The 19,869-nt window shown below is 42.4% G+C and overlaps 1 protein-coding gene across 11 annotated transcripts in view; it reads left to right on the top strand.

The window, feature by feature from the left end:
* The window catches only part of DYNC1I1 (dynein cytoplasmic 1 intermediate chain 1), a 194,715-nt gene that overhangs the window by 91,476 nt on the left and 83,370 nt on the right, over positions 1 to 19,869 (top strand). For all 11 annotated transcript variants that reach the window (XM_080384604.1, XM_080384607.1, XM_080384606.1 and 8 more), the window contains one exon: positions 14,973 to 15,062. In XM_080384604.1, coding sequence (XP_080240730.1) covers positions 14,973 to 15,062 — 90 coding nt within the window. The remainder of the gene's footprint in view (positions 1 to 14,972; positions 15,063 to 19,869) is intronic.

The raw sequence follows: 19,869 nt of genomic DNA on the forward strand, positions 1-19,869 counted from the left end.
CTAGTGCGTGAAAAATGAACTTCCATGCACATTTCCATTTGAGGTTATTTTTAGCTGTCATTCTGCTGATGGAATTTGCTCATCTTCGTGACTTTCTGATTTGGCCAAACTACTGATGCATTTACTGATGCCTTTCTGCCTTTGATTTTAGGGGGCTGAGTTTAGCTTTATAAAGTCTGTATTTTCATCTCTTTTGTACGTCTTTTTTCATTGCTAAGCACACAGAGTAACAACCAGGGATAAATTAAATCTTGAAAAAGCCACTAGGAATTCAGCAGCCTGAATCATCCCATCTAACCCAAGACACACAAGCTCCATTCCCCAGTTCTGTTTATTCTTTCCCTACCGTGATTTACAGCCAAAAAGCACTAGCTGTGCTCACTCCTTATACCCCAATCACAAAACCAGGAAAGACTTTCTTAAGCTGAGCAGCACTGTTAAGCCCTTGTCTTACAGTTTTAGATGCGTTTAACTGTGAGGACAAAGTTAATCAAGTTTCACAAAGACCTGTGTGTGATCTCGGTCATGTTAGTAGGAGCTCTGAAAAGTGGTGGAGCTTGAGGGCAACATGCTGCCTGCTGTTTGTGCCAAGCTTCTCTTGCACTTCTTTCCCTGCTATTAGATTTCAGTGCTGTAGGAGAAAGCACTGAAAGCATGAGGCCTTCAGCCAGAATTGATTCAAAATCTTTCAGCAGGAAAAACAAATGGGGCGTAAGGATCGGACAGGCTCCAATTAGAGGAGCTGAAGATGGGCACCAGCTGGCACTGGTGCCATCACTCCATCTGTCTTCTCTGTCTTCCATCCTTACTGGGCTGCCCACATGAGAGGGCAGTGCTTCCACTTTCCTCCCCGTCAGTGCAGGGCCACTGACTGGAGTGCTTTCCTACCCAGCTAGTTGATATTTTTGTGCCTAAAGCCAGCCTATTCTGTAATGGTTATAAAGAGCAGCAAGGCTATAGGTGCATCACAGCACTGGGGTTGGCAGACCCAAGCTCAGGGGATATTAATTGAAGAGGACATCCCTCTGCCTCTCTGCACTGCTGGCCCTTGAGCACGGTGGATGGTCTGACCACTGCATTCACTATTGCATTTTGCATTTGTGTCCACAGTAAGAGAGGTCTCTTCCAGCATCCCAGTTTTCTAGCGTAGCAACAGAGCTTTGAAGTGAATTGTGTTCATGAAAGCAAGTGGTTACTTCATAGCAGCGTATACTGTTCTGAGCCTGTACTAAGAGCCAGAAGAAGCCCCCTAAACTTTCTGTATCCTATGTTACTGGAATAGGTGTTTTTACAGAAACTGATGTCATGGGAGCAAGACAAAATGCTTCTTTTTTGTCTGTGTTTTGCTCTGAATCACGGTTGTTACTGCAGTATAACAGAGTTCTGCTGTTATCTTCTACCTTCTCCCCCCAAAAATCAACCCATAAAAAACCTGTTTGGATTTTAGCCACCTGGTTGTAGTTAGTTTCTTATTTTAAAATAGCTTTCAAAATAGATCAGACATTACACCATTAAAAACAGTTTTCCCTGTAGGTATTGAATATCAGACAGGGCTTGTAGTAATAACTGATAGGTATCTAGAATAATCTTCAGTATGGACTGAGACTACAAAGATCTGTCAATCACTGCATTTAGCTTTAAACACAGATGATTTGAATTCATGTTAGCAGCATGAGGAAGTCAAAAAGATGGAATGGTGCTGTCAGAGAAAAGATGATAGGATTACCTCTGCTGTTAGCCTTTCCTGCTACTTGTTTGAGATACTAAATCAAGGTGAAGTTTATGAAAAAGGCTACAATAGGGGTTTCTAACTCGTCATTCCTGCTGGGATTTTCCTATTATAAATCTGCTGTCAGAAATAAGTGCTTTACTTGTGGCTTAATTTTATGCAGGCACAAACACCTTGGTTCAACACATTTTGCCAGAGACAATCTTGACTGTCTTAGTGCAACAAAGTCCTCATTAACAGGGACCTGTGAAAAAGAAAAATGCACACATGCTCTTTTGTCGTTGGTCATTCATGAGCAGTCCGATGAAAACTGAAATAAAACATAAATCCCGAGGTGGTGTGGAGGCGATGTGGAGACATGAGTGTTTGAATCACACAGCTTATGTGAATTATCCATCTTGAACATTACACTCCACCTTTTGAATGAAGTTTCATTAATGTGATGGAAAGCTCACAGTTTCTATTTGTTCTCCTGTGGCTGCTGAATTTAGCACTACCCCCAGTGCTCACCCCCAGAGCAAAGACCTCTGTTGTGGTGATTTTTCCTCTTTTATAGTTATATCCTATATAAATCCTAAATTTTCCTCTTTTATAGTTATATCCAACTGTATAACAGTACAGGCGACTAAGACAATGGTTTTCTCCGAGAAGCTCAGCCTTGCTTGGGCAGTTCTTTCTCCATACGAGGGCCATCAAGACAGATTGGTAGTACTTTGCTAGCTTCATAATGCATTTGTCCCATTCATTTGGAGTTCTGCGTGCAAAAAAAAATAAATAAATGTCAGGATCAGGCCTCAAAAGCGATAAATGTCCATTAGCATATTTCCTCTGAATATTGCCCCGTCTGGTGTGCTTGGCTGTGTTTCAAATGTGTACCAAGTAGATTTGCCACCAGTGTCTGTTACCTCGTTCTCAGGACATGAATGTGAAATTTGCCTTCAGGCACTTGGTACTGGCAGCATGACTTTACGTTTACACCATCTAAAATAAATTATTAACCCGAGGTTGTAGGAGAGGGAATCACAGATCACAGGAAGAACAGAGAGATCTTGTTTGCTGTGATAAAAGACATCTTTACCCCCAGTCCGGTGCATGCTTCTGTGTTGCTTTACTATCAGATTTTAAAAACCCCACTCAACTAAGACTGCATCCCTTAGGCAGTGACAGCATTGAAGTTAGGCTCAGAAGGAGTCTCTTTTTCATGCAGTGCTGTGAAATTTCAAATTTCAAAATATAATTTTGTTCCAGGTTGAAAGAAGACTCCAATGTACTGAAACACCACCTTAAGTAAAATCTTGCCTTATTTTCCAGTCTGGTCACTCAACACATTATGTTTTAACAAAACCAAAATCTTTTCATTTTGATGTACATCACCTCGTATTTTAGAATAGTCCAGAAGTAAAAATAAAAAAAGTACTTTTAATGAAAAGCCTCAAAAAATCCATTCAGAAAACATGAAAACAAGCCGTTCTGATGTTGTCAGAGCTGTATCTTCATCTTGCTTTTTTTAATCTCTCCAGCTTCCAACAAAGAAAGTGGCACTGTTTTGCAAAAGACTGATTTTACAGAGCTGCACCATTTTGACAGAGTATGGCTGCAGTGTTGCTGGCTTTTGTGATCGGCTGTAGATGGAATAGTCAACTGATGAAATATAATGTGCTTTGAATTATCTCAGCAAAACGCTTTGCTTGCGGTAAATTCATTGGCATGTATGCACATTGTGTTTCCTCAGATCAGGATGACAACCTCATTGCTGGCTGCTTGTGGCATCCCAAGTTAACACATGTAAACTTCGCAGCTGTGAGCCATGTTACAACCGAAAGGATGCAGAGGTTGAAGCCAGCAACTTCTTTCTTTTGTTTTCCTCTAAAAAAAGTCTATGCAAAGATGCTTCTTCAAGTGAAGGACTGTGAGGTAGCATAACCCAGCTTATTTTATCTCTGGTTTCATGTGGTTCTCTTGATTTAACACTTCTGTCTGTAGCTGAGAGCTCCCAACCGCTGGCTGAGGAGAGGGTCTTTACAGTGTTTCAGCAGAAAAGGGAGGATTTTGATTTACAGGCAGACTGTTGTACAGCACTTCAAAGCATCCATTTTCCAAAGTGTGACAGATATAACGTAGCCACAGAAATGATTTTCCTGATGAGTCTGAACTGTGAAGTGGGAAAAGGGAAGCATATTCTGCGAGCAGTTGCGGTGCAGTTTAATCTTTCCAAGTACCCCCGACTGCAGATGCCATCTGCCTGTTTAGACATCTGAAGCTACTGAAGTCTGTTGAGCTTAAGCACAGAGAAACACACCTGATCCTCTGAGCTGCTGCAGATAAGATGGGTTTTAACCATAGCAGTTGGGATCCTGGGGGGCAGGGGCTGGTTTTTGTGGTTTGTTTTTTTTTTAATTAGTGTCTTACAACCCAAGTTCTCAGAAAAACCTTGAAGTGTTCATCTGAGAATCCAAATCAGAGGGCATTTCTGTGTCAGACAGGTACCTACAAGTGGGCATGGCTCTCGGCGTGCACGAACCCCTAAATTCCAAGTAGGGGATTTTTGATACCTGCTTCAGGAAGACTGATGCCAGGGAGGCTGGAGAGGGGCCAGGAGGAAGGAAGAGGCCTTCCTGAGGGGGTGGGAGATTTTGGAGCGTGACCCTGAGCAGAACCAGGGTGGGAGTAGAGGCAAGGGGCAGCCAGGGCAGGCAGTGGGCTGCAGAGGCTGCAGAGGCAAGGGAGGTGAAGGCAAGGGTCGGGTACGAGGGTGTGCAGGCAGGGAGGCTCCTAGCAGTGGGGACGGCAGCACCAAGAGCTGGGTGCTCTCCAGACAGGTTGCAACAAGCAGCTGGGGGAAACCAGCTGTGTTTTTTAACAGCTGGTTTGACATAATGAAGGCTGAGCGGCTTCCAAAGCAGCCCCAATCACATGCCCCAGGGGAAGCAGTGACTGAAGCATTAGCCTAGGAATCAGGAGACCAGGATTTTATTACATCATCTGCAGCTATGTCGGGCAGGACTTTGAGCAAACAGCTTGCACCTTGGTTTCCCCACCACCAAAAAGTGTTGCTCACCTTGACACCCCTGAAATGGAGACGTTAGAAGCAGAAGCCTCTCCTCTCCCAGTGCAGTAGGATGAAAACAGTGAAATTAAAATATGGCAAGTTCAAAACTGTCAGAGGGAATTCCTTTTTCACATATGCTGATGCAAATCAGGAGTAACACCAGTGACTAAGGTAAAGTGGCGTCAGTGGGAAACAGTTAAGTGGGGTCTGTTCGGTGCCTATATAAGTAATAAACACACACTCATCGAGTCCTGACCTAGCTATTCTTCTGTAGTTTAATTTTTTAATAAAACAATTTTTTGCCTGCCTTTTTTAAGACAAATGTTGCCATGAACCTTTGCTCATGTAAAATGCATTTCCCATATGACTAATGGTTATTTTTAAAGTGCTGAGCGAAGTGTATGTATGCATGTGTGTGTCAGGGAGACAATGAAGGAGTCTTTGTGTATTTGCTGTGGTAATTGTTTATGAATATAGTTGTTTTTTCCAATTATCCTTTCAGCAGCAGTCTTGTCTCCATTTCTTTCTGTTGAGGTTTCTGTATAAATGTAGAGATTTATGCTCTCATATATTTCAGTTGTGAAAGTATATGCTACATCTTAAGCACTGATTTATATTCCTAAAGTGCCATAGAACAGAGAGAAAGAATTTGTGGAAAAGATGGAGTTAAAAGTTAAATCATGGTCATGCAAACAACTGTGTGGCCATACAGCTAATTTCAGGGCCTTGGAGTGAAATGTTATTTCATGTCCAAAAAATAAAGGATAAACTCTAAAAGGCCAGAACTCATGCTAACGCCTGCAGGAGAAGTTAAGCCCAGAGTCAAGGCTGGAGAATTTGAGCTAAAGCATATTAGTGTGGCTTCATGGACGGAGACACAGTATGAAAGTAGAGAATTAATTTCTTCCACAATAGCAAGATTTTGTAATCTTGCTCAGCAAAAGCATGGTAGAAAATAGGAGAGGTGGCCTGTGGAGTATAAAGTCTTTTTCACTTGGAATAAATGAGTCTACAGGTGAAGGTCTAGCCCCTACATGTATGTCAGCAGTAAAAATCCCACAGAATTTACTTGGTCTATATTTTACTTAAGGTTTTAAGTACCTAGTGCCCAGCTGAAGCAACTGTCTTCAGTGACTGACCTGCAAATCAGGCACTGTGTAAAGGCTAGATACATCATCTGTGTGCGTGTGTGTTTAATATGAAAGCAGCTTTTGTTTTACAATTGCTGCTAGTGCCATAGGTTGTGGGGACTGGTTTTCATTAACATACTTGGGCTTTTGTGATTTAACACTATTACATGATCTGAGTGTTTGACAATTACTTGAGCAGGCCCAATCCACAAAGTCTGCCACGTGTCTCAGTGCCCTTTCCCAGAGCAGGAGTCATTTCATGCTGCTGGCATGATGTGATTTCTTCCAGCAGCACAGCAGGAAGAACTCCTTGCAGGTTTCAGAGGCTGTGAAAACCTGCATGGTTATCCACCCCTTTCTCATTCACAGAAACAAAGGGCCTCCGTCGCTTTCTTCCTCGAGGATAACACTGCCACAGTTATACTGTAGGAGGATATTTTAAATTTATGCTATTTGGTTTCAGAACTAGAGGTCTGTAAATGCTGCTGTAAGGCTTCTGTTGTTTAACTATTATTTCATGTTGGCATTTTTATTTGAAGGCCCAGCCGTGGCCAAGAAAAGGAAACTTCTGTATTTTTCTTTTTGTGTTACATCTTCCAACTGGAACATTTTCAAGCACAATAGAATTGAACATGAGGAGCTTTGGGGAGGGAGGAAGAGGAGAAAATGAAATCAGCTAGAAGAGATGATAACTCCAGTGGGGTACTCTACAGTTTAGTTCTCTGGGAACCGAAAAATGCGTTCAACCAGTGTGATGTTGCAACAGTCCAAAAGAGGAGAAAAAAGCCCATGTCTGGTCTAGACCGACCAGAAACTAAAAACAAGGGACACTTTGAATTCTGAGACTCTCACCACAACTGAAAACTGCACTCAGGCCAAGTAACTGGAAAATCAGTTTCTTGGGTTAGAAAAATGCTTCCCTGAAGAACGAGAGGCAGGTTTCCATTTTAATTGGTAAAGAAATTATTATATTCTGAAGCATTTATTCTAATACTTGAACCAGTGCAAAGGTTTGCTATCAGGACTCTGAAGATATTTGGACAGTTTCATATAGAGCTTAGTGAAACGCTACAGTAAACCAATTTTTTCTGCGACATTTTCTTGCCATTTGGCTGTGGTAGTCTATCATTTGTCACAAAATGGAAGAATAAGATCTGTCTTCATAATTTCCAAAAAGAAGTCTGACTGCAAGCGCAAGTCAGGGGAAGGCATAGGGACTAGAGCTGAGTGGTGAAACCTTAGATCAGGAGATGGTTATGAGAAATCATATACCAGGAGACCTGAGAATCCCCCGACCAGGAGTAATTGAATGTGGTAATTGTTAGCTTAGGTAAGGAGCGCTTTAAAAAGAAATGTTGAATAAAGATTACTTATGGGGTGCTTGTTTTAAGAGGGAAGTGTAGTAAATTTCAGGACAAGTTTTTAAGTGGCAATAGTACAGGCACAGCCTATGCTGTAGGCAAAATAAATTTTCTGAACTAAATGATTCCTCTCAGTCAGCTAGTACAGTGTGTATTTTTAGGGTGAAATATGTATTTCTTTCATTGAACTGATAAGAACAGCTGAAGCCTGAAAGCAGGACTCTGGTGACCTGGTTGTAATGCCTGGCAATGCCACCTGCTCCTCACGGGATGAGGGGTGAAGCTTTGCAGAACAAGGGGTGGCATCAGAAAACCCTTCTTGGATGTGGCAGAGATGTGTGAGTAGTACTTCATTTTGCAAGAAACAAGAAAACTTAGGGTTTTTTCTCTTATTCCTGCACTTTTAAAACTGGTGTATTGTTACTGTTCTACTCGGTGTGGAAGATGTTAGGCTAGATATGTTAATTCCAGGGAAAAGTGCCCTGCACTCCTCTGGATTAAAGTGATATATGTGTCAAGCATTATATATTTTATGATTGAATTTTAAAACAATATTTTCTTCAAAAAGATTCAGTCAATATACATGACTCTGGTAAAAGTAATATGACTCACACAGCCTGTATTTTATCGATATGTCAAGCCTGTCTTTTACAAAAGAGCACCACAGCACTTTAAGATAACAAAAAATCAAGTGGGTTTGAAGATGCTAGGCAGCGTGTTCTTGTAGTGCTGTGATTTATTCTTGCTCTTGCAGAACTGCAGTCAAAGAATATACAGGCAGACTTTTCTTTAGATGATTAAAAAACGTATAGGTAGAATGTGAAGAAAGAATGTTACATGCTTCTATTCAAGCTTTTTAGGTGCTGTGGCCATAGGATAGCTCCAGACATTAATTCATCTAATTTTACCCTTTATTTTCCTGGTGTTCTCTTTTCATCTGATGGACATAGAAGGCATGACTTTCTGTACTAGTTCATAAGGACAAGGATGTGTTGGGACTGCTGTGTAAGGGATGAGGAACTCTAGAAGGATGACCTGGAACTTTTTAATGTTCCTGCAATGCATATTTGAGTATCTTTCTGGGTAAGGGGCAGAGATACCTTGCATGCAAATGATTCTTGCATGCAAATATGCTTGCAAGCTCAGGCTCACGTGAAATTCTCATCTGAAATGTGTTGCTTGTTGTATGGAGCTTAGGCCAAGATCTGTTCACCTCTGTTTTTTTCCAGTGTTCAGCACTGAGTAGCCTTCCCTGCTTTGGCTAACTGAAATACATTTTAGGAAGCAGCTGCCTATTGCCAAGAAGAGCCAGCATGCAAGAATATTTCCATCTGGGATGACTAACATGTGCCCAATGTACGTCCAGTCTCACATCCCACTCGGCAAACAAAATCCACTGATGAATTAATTCTCTTCTTGCTTCAAAGACCAGTCAAAAGATGAAAGTGAAAAACTGGACATATTTCAAAAAATTACATTATATAAAAAATAGGTCATTCAGCCAGTTTGCAAATCACAGATTTTCAAAAATGTGAAATGTCAAGCAGTCCAGTTTGAAAAAGTGTATGTTCCCTTGCTTGTTGCATATTTTGCTAGTGATGAAAAGAACGTATTCAGAAAGGAAAGACAGTGTTTTAACTCCTTCTCAGGATAATGCCAACAGTATTCAACTTGTTTGACCCAGGCCTATGTCAATATAGACACGATGCGTTTGTCCGTGCTTAGTTTGTAATTCTTTCATAACAGAAAGAGCAAAATTAATTTGAACAGTCGTAAATATAAGAGATACAACAGTTTCTGGTATTTCACAGTTGCAAATACTCAAGTCTGCTTCTTGTGAAGACACTTGGTTTTATTGAATGTGTTATAAGCATGGCTGATCCTTCTCATGCACTGAAGGGATGTCGATGCTGAAATAAAACTCCATACAAAAGTCCACTGGTTTCTCATATATCAGTGGGTCAGGCAATAAAATATATAACTGTGATGCTAATTAAATTGCTATTTTAAAGATATGTCTTTAATAAATGGATTGTTTGTACCTACCCAGAATTAAAAACAGGGCTGTCAGTCTACTTCAGTACAGCTGTAAATACTAAAAACAATACACAGAAGCTGCAACTTCTTAGCTAGTCTCAGAGGTGCTGGTCTGGGGAGGTGTAAATCCTCCACCCAAGAAGAATGCACAAAATGCAGCTGGCTGCTTAACTGGTGGTACATATATTAGCAGAGCAGAGGCCTATAATTACATAAATCCTTAAAAAAATTAGCTATTTAGTAAACTTTTTGAGCAGTACCAGTGCTAACTGCCTAAGACTCAGGCAATCCAAAACTCAGACAACCAACAAAGAAAATGTTGACCCAAGAAAAACAGTATTAGTCTCAAGAATTAAATCCTAAACTGATGTCATGTGCAATCCTCTCTGATGTGAGTATTCTATTCTAGTTCACCCTGAATGTGCCTGGTATGTTTTTATATGTTGTAAAAACAAATGCAGTGATTTAACACCCTGGAAAGTCCAAGTAGGTAATAAATAGTCCCGTTCTGTAGAAACGCAGGGTCTGACTTTCAGAGATCATCTGTGCTCTCTGTGAACATTTGATCCAATTAGCACATCTCGGCATGTCTTCTGCAGGTGCCAGGGAGTGAGCCACGTGTTTACAGGGCTTGCCTCTCAATTTATTGTGATCGCAAATGGTGATCCATCCTTGTGGAGGCAAAGGTGAAGACCAGGCATAGAGCAGGCTCACTGGAGCTAGTAGTTGGGCAACATTTGAAAATCGGTAGTTTACATGCAAATTAAATAAAACCAGCTTTGTAGGGAGAGGTAATACTTTTTTATTAGAGCAACTTCAATAGTTGGAAAAAACAGGGAAGCTTTTAGACAGACAAGACCACTTCTGGTCTGGAACAGAAGCAGGAGTGTTCAAGCTAAGACCAAGCTGAGAACAATTGCTCTGCTGTTACTTCATCATGTTAAACAAAACACTGTTAGGATTGATTGACCACCTCCTAGAGCCTGAAGAGTCACGAAGCTCTGAGTTAAGAAGAAACAGTATTTGGTCCAGCTATGTCAGTCTATATTCATCCCACATATGGCTCCACCAGCTTCAGCAGACAAACGTCTTTAACTAAGCATTTAATGATAATTTCCATTGAGGAATTGTTTGTTTGCTGTAAAAGGCAGGGTGGCCTTCGTGGGCAGGACTCTAGGCTGAAACTGTGAAGCCAACCCTCTGCTCTTCACTCAGCTGCTGATCTGCTGAGTGATCTACAGTCAGTGGGTCCATCCATCAGCTTCTGCATGGTAAACGGGCATAATAAAACTGGCCTCCTTGCAAAGTCCTTTGAGATCTACAAAGAAGTGTTACACAGCAGCTATACACTTCTTCATTAGCAGCTCTTTTTCATGTGGTTCTTTTAATAGACATATGGGTTCTGATTTAGATCTTCTGAGCAGGGTGTAACGCTACTAGTGCTAGTAGAAACTTTGCCAAATGTGACTAGAAGACTCTACTACTGTGGTGTAAGCAGTTAAAAAAGTTGTTTCTCTGAACTTCCCAATGTCAGATACACTTTTAAATAGGGAAAGGCTATTTGTGTTCAGGAACGACAGAAGTGTCTTCATCTCCATGTACAAACTGCAATGGTACATCCAATCCAAGCAGGCACCAGTGGAAACAAAGAGCCATGTAGGCACTCACAGATTCTCCAATAAAAGTAAAATTAATGTTATCTAATTCACATTTAAGTAAAACACAGGAAAAATAATGCAGAAGCATTTCCTATTTTTCTGTAATTTGTGTGTGTGTGCACAGTCAAACATACAAATACATAACCATCGGTGCAGCAGCAAATGTATGTACTATGAATATGTGTAAGTATGCATACATTGGCATTAAATAGTGTGAAATATTTAAAAAAATATGGCAAATAAACATTCAAGTTGCATAGCCAAGCAACACTGGATATTCCAGAATGCAGGTTTCCTGGGCATCCTTAATTAGCCCTTCTGAATATGTATCATGATACCATTTTAATTACATGACAACGTGTAGGGTTTTTTCCAGTAACAGATTCTTGTTTCAGCCAGTCAATGAAAAGGCAGTTGTTTAACCCTTCTGAGTTTTATTTTCTTTCATTTGGTGTTGTGCCCTCAGATCTCACATTAATGCACATGGTCTAAGTGCTACAGTGAACACAGAAAACATTAGTCCCCTTCCAAGCTTTTATTTCCCTGTCACTCCCATGGCAGCATCTTAATATGCCCCAAATCCTGATTAACTGTTTCTGCAACACATCTGTGCAGGGTGAGAATACTATTATCATCACAATATTATTGCTGTCATGCAAAAGCACTGAAGCATAGAGGGAGAAAGGACAAAAATGTCAGAATGACAACTTCCAGTGAAAGCTGGAAGAGAGATGTGGAAGCTTTCACATACGTAGCATTTCCCTAGCACTTTCTCCACTCGAAGCACAGGGCCAGTTGACTTCAGCTCTCAGCACTTCTGCATTTCAAGCCCCAGGTGTCTCTTGTTGAGCACCCAGAAAATGAGGCCAAGAACTCAAGAGGGAGGAAATTCCAGAATGATGTCATTATGCCTACACATGGGGAGGGGGAAGGAGCTAATCGTGCCCAGGCAATCCAAATTCTGGCATTTGCTAACATTTTAGCATTTGGCTTATAACCCTATCATTCTTTTAGCTGAGTTTCTCTGTGTATGTGTATACATTTCTCTAATCTGCTAAAAATTCTTGTACTGCCTTCTCAGTAAAACTAATTTATTGAGGTGTGTGCCCTTGGGAAAAAGCATGGCATGTGTTATAATAACCTTTACTTATTTTTCCTGCTGCAATTAAAACCAGAGAAATCTAGGGAAACTTAGTTTTGATTGTTCCCAGAAGAGGAAGGAAGGGAAGTAAAGAAGATCTACCTCAATAGGTGCTGAAGTTATCAATACAACCCCTGCTCCAGCTGTGCCTCAGCCATTCTTTCCCACTCTGCTTTAGAAGCAGGAAATAGCTATAGGCAGGCAAATAATTCAACACCCAAAATCAGGGGGATCGAGGACTTTTAGGGGACAGGGATAGCTTTGCTTTTCTTCAGTCTGAAAACCCGCCACTAAATCTCAAGTTTTACATTAGCTACATCATCCCTATCCTTTACCAAATTACAGGTGAGGCACTGAAAAGCATAGCATGCTGCCTTAAAAATCCCAAGATTTTCAATTAAATATTGGTTTATTTTTTGTTTGCTGCCTGCAAGTTTTCTCAAGCCCTTCCCGTGCTGAAACTTCCCTGCACAAGCTGACAGGTTGGAAACAGGTTAAAAATGGAAGCTGAAATCCATATGTAAACAGCTGGCTCCAAGAGCTGGTGCTCTAGGGAATGAAAACTCGTAATGCAAGACTCACAAAACTCTTGTGGGAGTTGGCTTCATTAGGTATCTACCATAAGCGTGTCTGTGTGCATATATCTGTACACCATTGCGATCCTATCTGTATATGCATATGTACCTGAGGTTAGCAGAGTATTCATTCCCTGCTGTGTTGGTCACTACTCTCTCTTCTCACACTTCTCATCTGTTCTTTGAAACTGGGAGTGCCTCTCTCATACATCCCCATCTCCACTAGCACCACCGACTGACAGCAGAAGGACCTTTTTTTACCCCTCCTATGCACGTACAGCAGGAGAGCTTTTCTCACTGACTCTCTGCTGACTGCGTCAGATGCTATCTGTCTTTCAGCCAGTGGACAGAGCAGTGTGTTTACCCTGCTGAACTGAGATGCCCTGGCTTGCTCTCTAAAAGCTCTTCTCTATAACCTTTCTGTATAGGGTACCTAGGGAGACATAATTGTCAAGTGAGGCACCAAAGGGAGGCATCGTTCCATGGTCTGAAAAATCCCCGATAAAGGGGTGGCATTTGTTAGTAGCGCTTTTAATTCTGGAAATGCCTCCCCATCCATGCCAGGTTCCTCCTCCTTTCCCAGCCTGTGGAGTGCATGGTTCTACCTTCTCCCTGACACCAAGCTTTCCCTTTCTCCTCACTGCAGTCGCTAGCAGTAAGGGGAGTGATGGCAGATCTTATGCCAAGATTTCCTCATTTTCCCAAGAGGGAAAATCATATCTGTCCATGCTGAGACACTTCCTTACAGTATGTGGCTAAGCCATGCTCTCCAGCCAACATGTCAGCTAGCAACATGTGCTCTGTGGCCTTCTGGGAGGAGAAGTCCTAGGGTAGGCAATGTGGTGGGAATAGTATGGTGCTTATTACATTATTGAAAACAAAATACAGCTGCATGTTACTGTTGGCTGAATGCAACCTGTCAGCACCAACATCTCCCCAAGACACCAGGACTGATTGCAGCCAGCCTTCGCAGGAGAAGGTGCCAGTAAGCCAAGCAGTTGGAGAAGCATGACGTGTCACCCCTGCCTGCTTCCAGGCCATGTTAAGGCGGCAGTGTTAGAGCAGAGAGCGTGCCTGAGGAAGCACCATGTCATGAGGAGCTGTGTGGTGACAGGCAGGTTGGTCCAAAAGCCCTGAAGGAACTGCAGCAGTTTTGCTGACGGCTGAATGCCCTGGGGCCAGGACAACTTGTTCTTTTGTATGATGGACTGACCCAGGGCACCAGTGGTGCTTGCTATGCCCTGATGGTCCATCAGGCTCCAGGATCACTCCAAAATAATTCCTCCATAGCCCACAGATTTGCTCATCCTAATTGGTAATTAATGCAATTCACTTTTTTAGGACCAGCTCTATTTTCCTCATAGTTCACTGAGCCTAGAAGGCTGAGCCTCCCCACCATCTCAACAGTGTGAGTGGGTTGGGTGCCGGCCCTGGGCACCGGAGAATGAATCACATTGCTGTAGCTGGGAACAAGCAATGAGGATTAGGTAGGCTTTGAGCCATTTTGGTGCATCACTCTCTTTCCAGCTCTGCTTGTATTATGTTTTGGTCTGGACAATCAGAACCTTTGTGACTTCAGACAGACATCAAGGAATGAGTAGTCTGCCCTCCTGAATAAAATGAGAACATGTGACTGTGGGGAGAGAGGGGGAAGGAGAGAAGCATTTGCATAGGTCAGGAAAGGTCATTCAAACATCTGGCAGTAGTAAGTGACATGTGTCAAATTTTAGTGTTCATTAAATTTTGTATTAATGCAAGAATGGTTCTTAAGCTCCAAATGCCACTATTGGTTGCTGTGTTCCCCCAGTTGATGGTGATGACTTTTCAGAACTGTACCATGCTTGTTTGCTTGCTAGTGGCATCTGACCTGAGGTCAGATTTCTATTTAACCCCGTCCTGTAGGTCAAAAGACAAATTAATCTGGTGAGAATTGAATTGGAAATGAGGTGTCTGGATAGCAGGTGTCCCAACCCTGAATAGCTGCCAGGCTGAAACATGTTTGCATCTGTCTTATGCCATCCAAGAAGTCATCTCTGAGGTCAGGGAGATATTCAGCTGACATCTGAGATGGGAAGTTGCTACAGGGAGCAGAAGTGGCAGGTGCCCTGTGTTAGCAGATTATCTTGCAGTCAGGGGGAAAATGTCTGAGAGTGTCACTCCAAGTATGTTTCCATTTATTGTGCACTTTGCTTTACCTGTGTTTGTTACCAGTTTATAATCATACAGGAGATATACAATTTCCATCCCCTTTAAGGAGGAGAATCTCACAGATCTTTTTCTTCCTTTTTTTAGAGGATGAAGATGATGAAGAGATGGTGGAGCCAAAATCACAGGATGACTTGGAGACAGAAAATCAAGACCAGAAGCAGGAAGTGAAAGAAGGTACTTTAAAAAATGAAAAGGATTTTGTTACAGATTTAAAGGACTGAATCCTGAAAGTAGTTATTCTCATAGGTAATTCCCATTATTGAGAACACTGTGAAATTGAAACAGTCACTGGTTTTATTGATTCAAAACCATATGATTGGCATAAAAGCAGAAAACTGTACCCCAGCGACCCAGGTGGTAAGTCCGAGAAGCTTGTGAAAGGCACAAGACCTCAGCTGTTTAGAAGAATCTACATGTTCTCATAATTTGGGAACAAAGCAGAGATTCTTGGATTCCAGAACTGGAATCTGCTTACGTGAAAGACTTAAAATGCGGATGCCAGGCATTCCAGCTGCTCCATAAAGTTGGTTGGTTTTCAGAGGTACTTAGAGCTCATAATTGTCTGCCTGCTTGAGAGGGGCAAACTTAAACCTAGTACTGGTCAGGAATCTTCCAGCAGAAAACCATTTCACTGGAAAATGTTGATTGTCAAAACTTTTTGTGGGAGCTGCCCCAAGGAAACTTAAGGTCAAAACTGAAGCGAGGCAGGTCCAGCCCTTTTGTCCATTCCTCTGGATTGAGACACTCTCCAGGGTTACAAGAAACAAAAATTCAGGTTACTACTTCTTTCTGGTGCGGACAAGAGACACGCCAAAGTCATGCATGTCAGCACGGGACACAGTAAATATGCTGGGTGTGTCTCATTTGCTTCTCTTGGACCTGTTCTAGCTATTGTAACTAGAAGAGGGATGTGAAATTTGGTCTTCCTCATCTGGAATTTACTAGAGTATTGGCTATTCTGGTGTGTTGCTTTGAATAGTCAGTGCTCACCTCTGTGTGGAGTCGGGGAAAAGAGCTGAAATAGCACGTCCAGTGCAAGAGGAAATTAGTTTCTTCTCCAGCATTTCTTAGCTCTGTATTGCCAGGACTGCTCATAACACTGTTTGCCCTCTTGAAAGGTAACTTACTTCATCAGGTAGGGCCTAAGTCACTTCTTGCTATGGTGATCATTATCAGCATGATTCTGTGACCTTGGCTTTGTTTTTCACAAGATAATCTCACTAGGGGAAAAATATGGGGTAGTTTTACAGAGAAACCCATGAAATTGTTACTATGAATACAGCAGTGGATGCTCCTTTCTCATCTAGGGGAGCCTGGCATGGTTTATATCAGTGTCCAAAAAACCTGAGTCTGGTGTATAGTGCCCACATTCTCTATCCTCACACACTGAAGTGAGTTGCAGTACCGGCCATGCTGTTTTGATTAGAAATTGGTCTTTGTTCCCTCTTAAAAGCATCACAGAAATTATCCGTGCCATAAATACTGCAGTGTCCATTGCTCATTAGGTCGTTGTAAAAACGTGGAGTGGGGAGCTCACTCCTCACACTCCTTGTCCTTCTGCTTCTCCCACTGCCCCCAGCCACTGCTGCTGTGGGTGGAAGGGAGCAGCAGGAGCAGTGGTGACAGCAGGAACAAGAGTCACACAACAGTCTGCAATGGCAGAACTGAAGACATGAGCAAGGAAATGACAACACAGAAAATCTTACTTTTTCCTGAAAATTACCCTTCCTCCCAGAACTGGGGGTCAACTCACACATGGGAGGCTCCAGCAGTCACTGGACCCAATACTATCTCTTTTACTGATGACAACAGGACCCCATAAAAAATGGTATCACTGCAGCCAGTGCAAAAGCAGTGTCCTGAGTTGCTGAACGTTCCTCTAGCATTCAGCTTACAGCTGATCTCATCCCCATTTGTTTCCACAAAAAAACTAATGCTAGCACTTATACCTGAGGAGAAAGCACTCCTGCATGAAAAGAAGAAAAAATCTAAATACATTCCTGAACTGATTTATTTCACCTTTTCATGGGCTTTCAAGTTAGCCTTTTATGTACTTTGCTGACCAAGCACCACTGCCAACATCTTTTATTTCTTTGTTATGTTTTAGTCTCAGGGCAGCACTCCCCTTCCCAGCCTAGCAGACCCCCCAGGAACAGCAGGTCACTGGGCTAATTTAGCATTACTCTCAGACACACAACTGAAGGGTGTAAAAGCAAGGCACAAGGTTGTTTTAGCAGAACCAGCTTTGTGAGGTGCTAACACTTGACTGGGTTCAAGGAAGAAGAAAACATGCTCATTGCCTGATAGAACGTGAACTCGACCTGCAGTATGTGTTGTGACGGATATAATAGTGGCATGCTGATAACTGGCATTAAATGCTGTGAATCAAATGAAGCAGTCGTTCCCAAATTGACAGGGAAGGGAGTCCCATTTTTTAGCATTCGGTGTTGCTCTCTCCCTGTTGGCTTTAGCCCTTTCGCCAACAAAATCCCATTTTCCTCTCTGTTGTAATCACCCTTCTCATGTTCTGAGCAACATTCAGAGTTTGAAGCCATCGTTTGTGTTTCATGGAAGTGATTAAAACCATGTTACAAGTCAAACAGGGGTTTAGAAGAACATTTCCTGTCGGTGCTGCACTCTGTGTGCCTACTCAGAATTAATAGCTTTTCTGCAAATTAGCACATAATGGGTTAAAAGCATGTTTATGTTGGCATTAAGTACTCTGGCTTCTTTTTCTCTGTAAGGCAAGACAATATTTTGCAAACTTTTTAAAGAATCTCTAATAGATATTATAGTGGCGCCATTCACACTGCTATATAGTAGTTAAGGCTGTGTCAGCACTTCCATTATGAATCCTGTTTTTCAGGGATTTATAACCCAGCCGTAAAAATTTGCTCTGGGCTGAAATTTGGTTTCAGCTCAGGGAGCACATTTTTTAACAGATTAAAAAAAAATCAGCATGGCCTTTTTTGAGTTATGGGAGTGTAAGAAAAAAAAAAAACATGGGAGAGAGAAGTGCAGGGAGAGAAAGGCAGACAATTTTTTCATGAATATAACTGAAAAATAGGTCAGGATGAAAAATAAAGCTTGGATCCAGTCTGTTCCGTCTCTCTCTCCCCAAGCCAGCAGGACAGGAGTGCTCTATTTTTATAATGGTATTTTAAGAGGAAATGTGATTTATTTTTTTTTCTCTGTGGTTTGTAGTTAGTCCGATTTAATTCTACAGACATCTATCGCATGCTTAATTTCCTTGTCTTCCCCCCCACACACCCCAGAGTCGCTCTGTGGGGTTTGGTGGGATTATTCAGCAGTCATGGCTGTCTGCAGGATCTGACCCTAGTTCTGGACCCGTCTCAGCATCACTGTAAGGTACACAGGTACACAGTGCACCTGCAATAGGGCAGCCTGTCCAGCACAATGCTTCTTGTGGCACTTCAATGCCACGGAGGTGCTAAGGGCACAGGCACAGCTCAAGCCCCCAAAGTGTTTCTGGAATAGGAGGTGAAGACCTGGCTTGTTGACCATTTGAAGCATACGAAGCCTTGGGACCCCCTTGTGTTTCTGCCATGGGGCTGCCTGTTGTCACCTGTGTCTCAGGTACATGATCTCCCCATTGTTCCTGGAAGAGCCAAAGTGTGGGATACCTGCTGGTGAACTGGGCTGGGCTCTGCCTGTTCCCAGCCTCTCCTGACCACATAAACAAGAGACTGGTCCCAAACTGTGGCATCAAGTGGGCTGGGGCTTTCCACAGCCAGAGAGCTCTGAAGCTCCACCTAAGGCGCCTCTTTGTGTCAGTAGAAACCACATGAACAGCGGGACGGGCTGGGTCTTGAAAGTGGGCTTCAACCTGTGTTTATCTGAAGCCGTGGATATATCCACAAAAACTTGCATGAAAGGCAGTGATGGGGGAGGCTGGGATCTGCAGCTTCAAAGACCTGCTGTGCTCTCCTGTTACCCTGGCCCTGTGCTCCAGGCTGGGTGTCCACACAGCAGGCTGCGCTGGCGGAGATGGTTTAGCTCTTGAAAGTTCAAGCATCAGTATCGGAGGAGCAGGAGCAGGATGGGTTGCAGTGGGGTTTGTAACAGCCTGTAACACCGTGGTTTCACTGCCACTGACATCACAGTGAGCTCAAGATGTGCTGACCCATCCTGATACCCTGGCACAGGTGTGCCCAGGGTGATGCTCAGCACAGCCTCAGGAGAAGCACAGTTACTGGGAACAGCCCTGCCTGGCACAGATTCTAATTTAAGGCTCTAGACCCTGCTGCTCCAGAACCAAAAAGTCCCTAAATGCACCTCAGAATCTCCCTTTATATGTTCAGCAATTAGGCCATGCAGGGGCTTGCATTTTAAACCCAACACAACCAAGATAATGACATATATCAAACCATGCTATGGCACATATCAAACCAGAATATGGCATATAACAAGCCTGACATGAAAGTGAGAAGCACAAGAAAAACAAGAGGATCACAGGCTATTGGCAGGCAAGGACTAAAGGCTGCTGAGAGCTGCTTAGCACCTTGCAGTTCTCACGCTGTATGTTTCTGCTGTCCTCAGTCGTCAGCACATCTAAAGTTTACATGGGTTTAAATCTATGCTGAAAGAAATAATACAGCTCTTGAAAGGGTTTTCACTAATCTCCTTCTGTCTCTCGTTATATCTCTGGGCTCATAACAAGGCTGCTTCCTGCTTTACTGTTTTTATTAGTGCGCACTTTCTTTCATTCGCTTACTCCTTTTGTTCTTTTTTTCTCTTTTTGCCTCTAATGGACTTCATTACTCTTGTCAGGTTTTTACAATTGCTGAGGTTCCAGGAGAATATATTTATATTCTATTATAGGTATTTAAATGTGGGTCTTTTTTCTGGTTTGGTTTGGGGTTTTTTTGGTTGGTTTTGTTTAAGTATCTTTTTGGCTCCCCTGAGAGAAGATCAGATCCTGGTACTTAAATGTTTGTAAATTTGATCCCCACTGTTATCA

Source organism: Falco punctatus (genome assembly GCF_963210335.1).
Source record: "Falco punctatus genome assembly, chromosome: 4".
Classification (NCBI taxonomy): Eukaryota; Metazoa; Chordata; class Aves; order Falconiformes; family Falconidae; genus Falco; species Falco punctatus.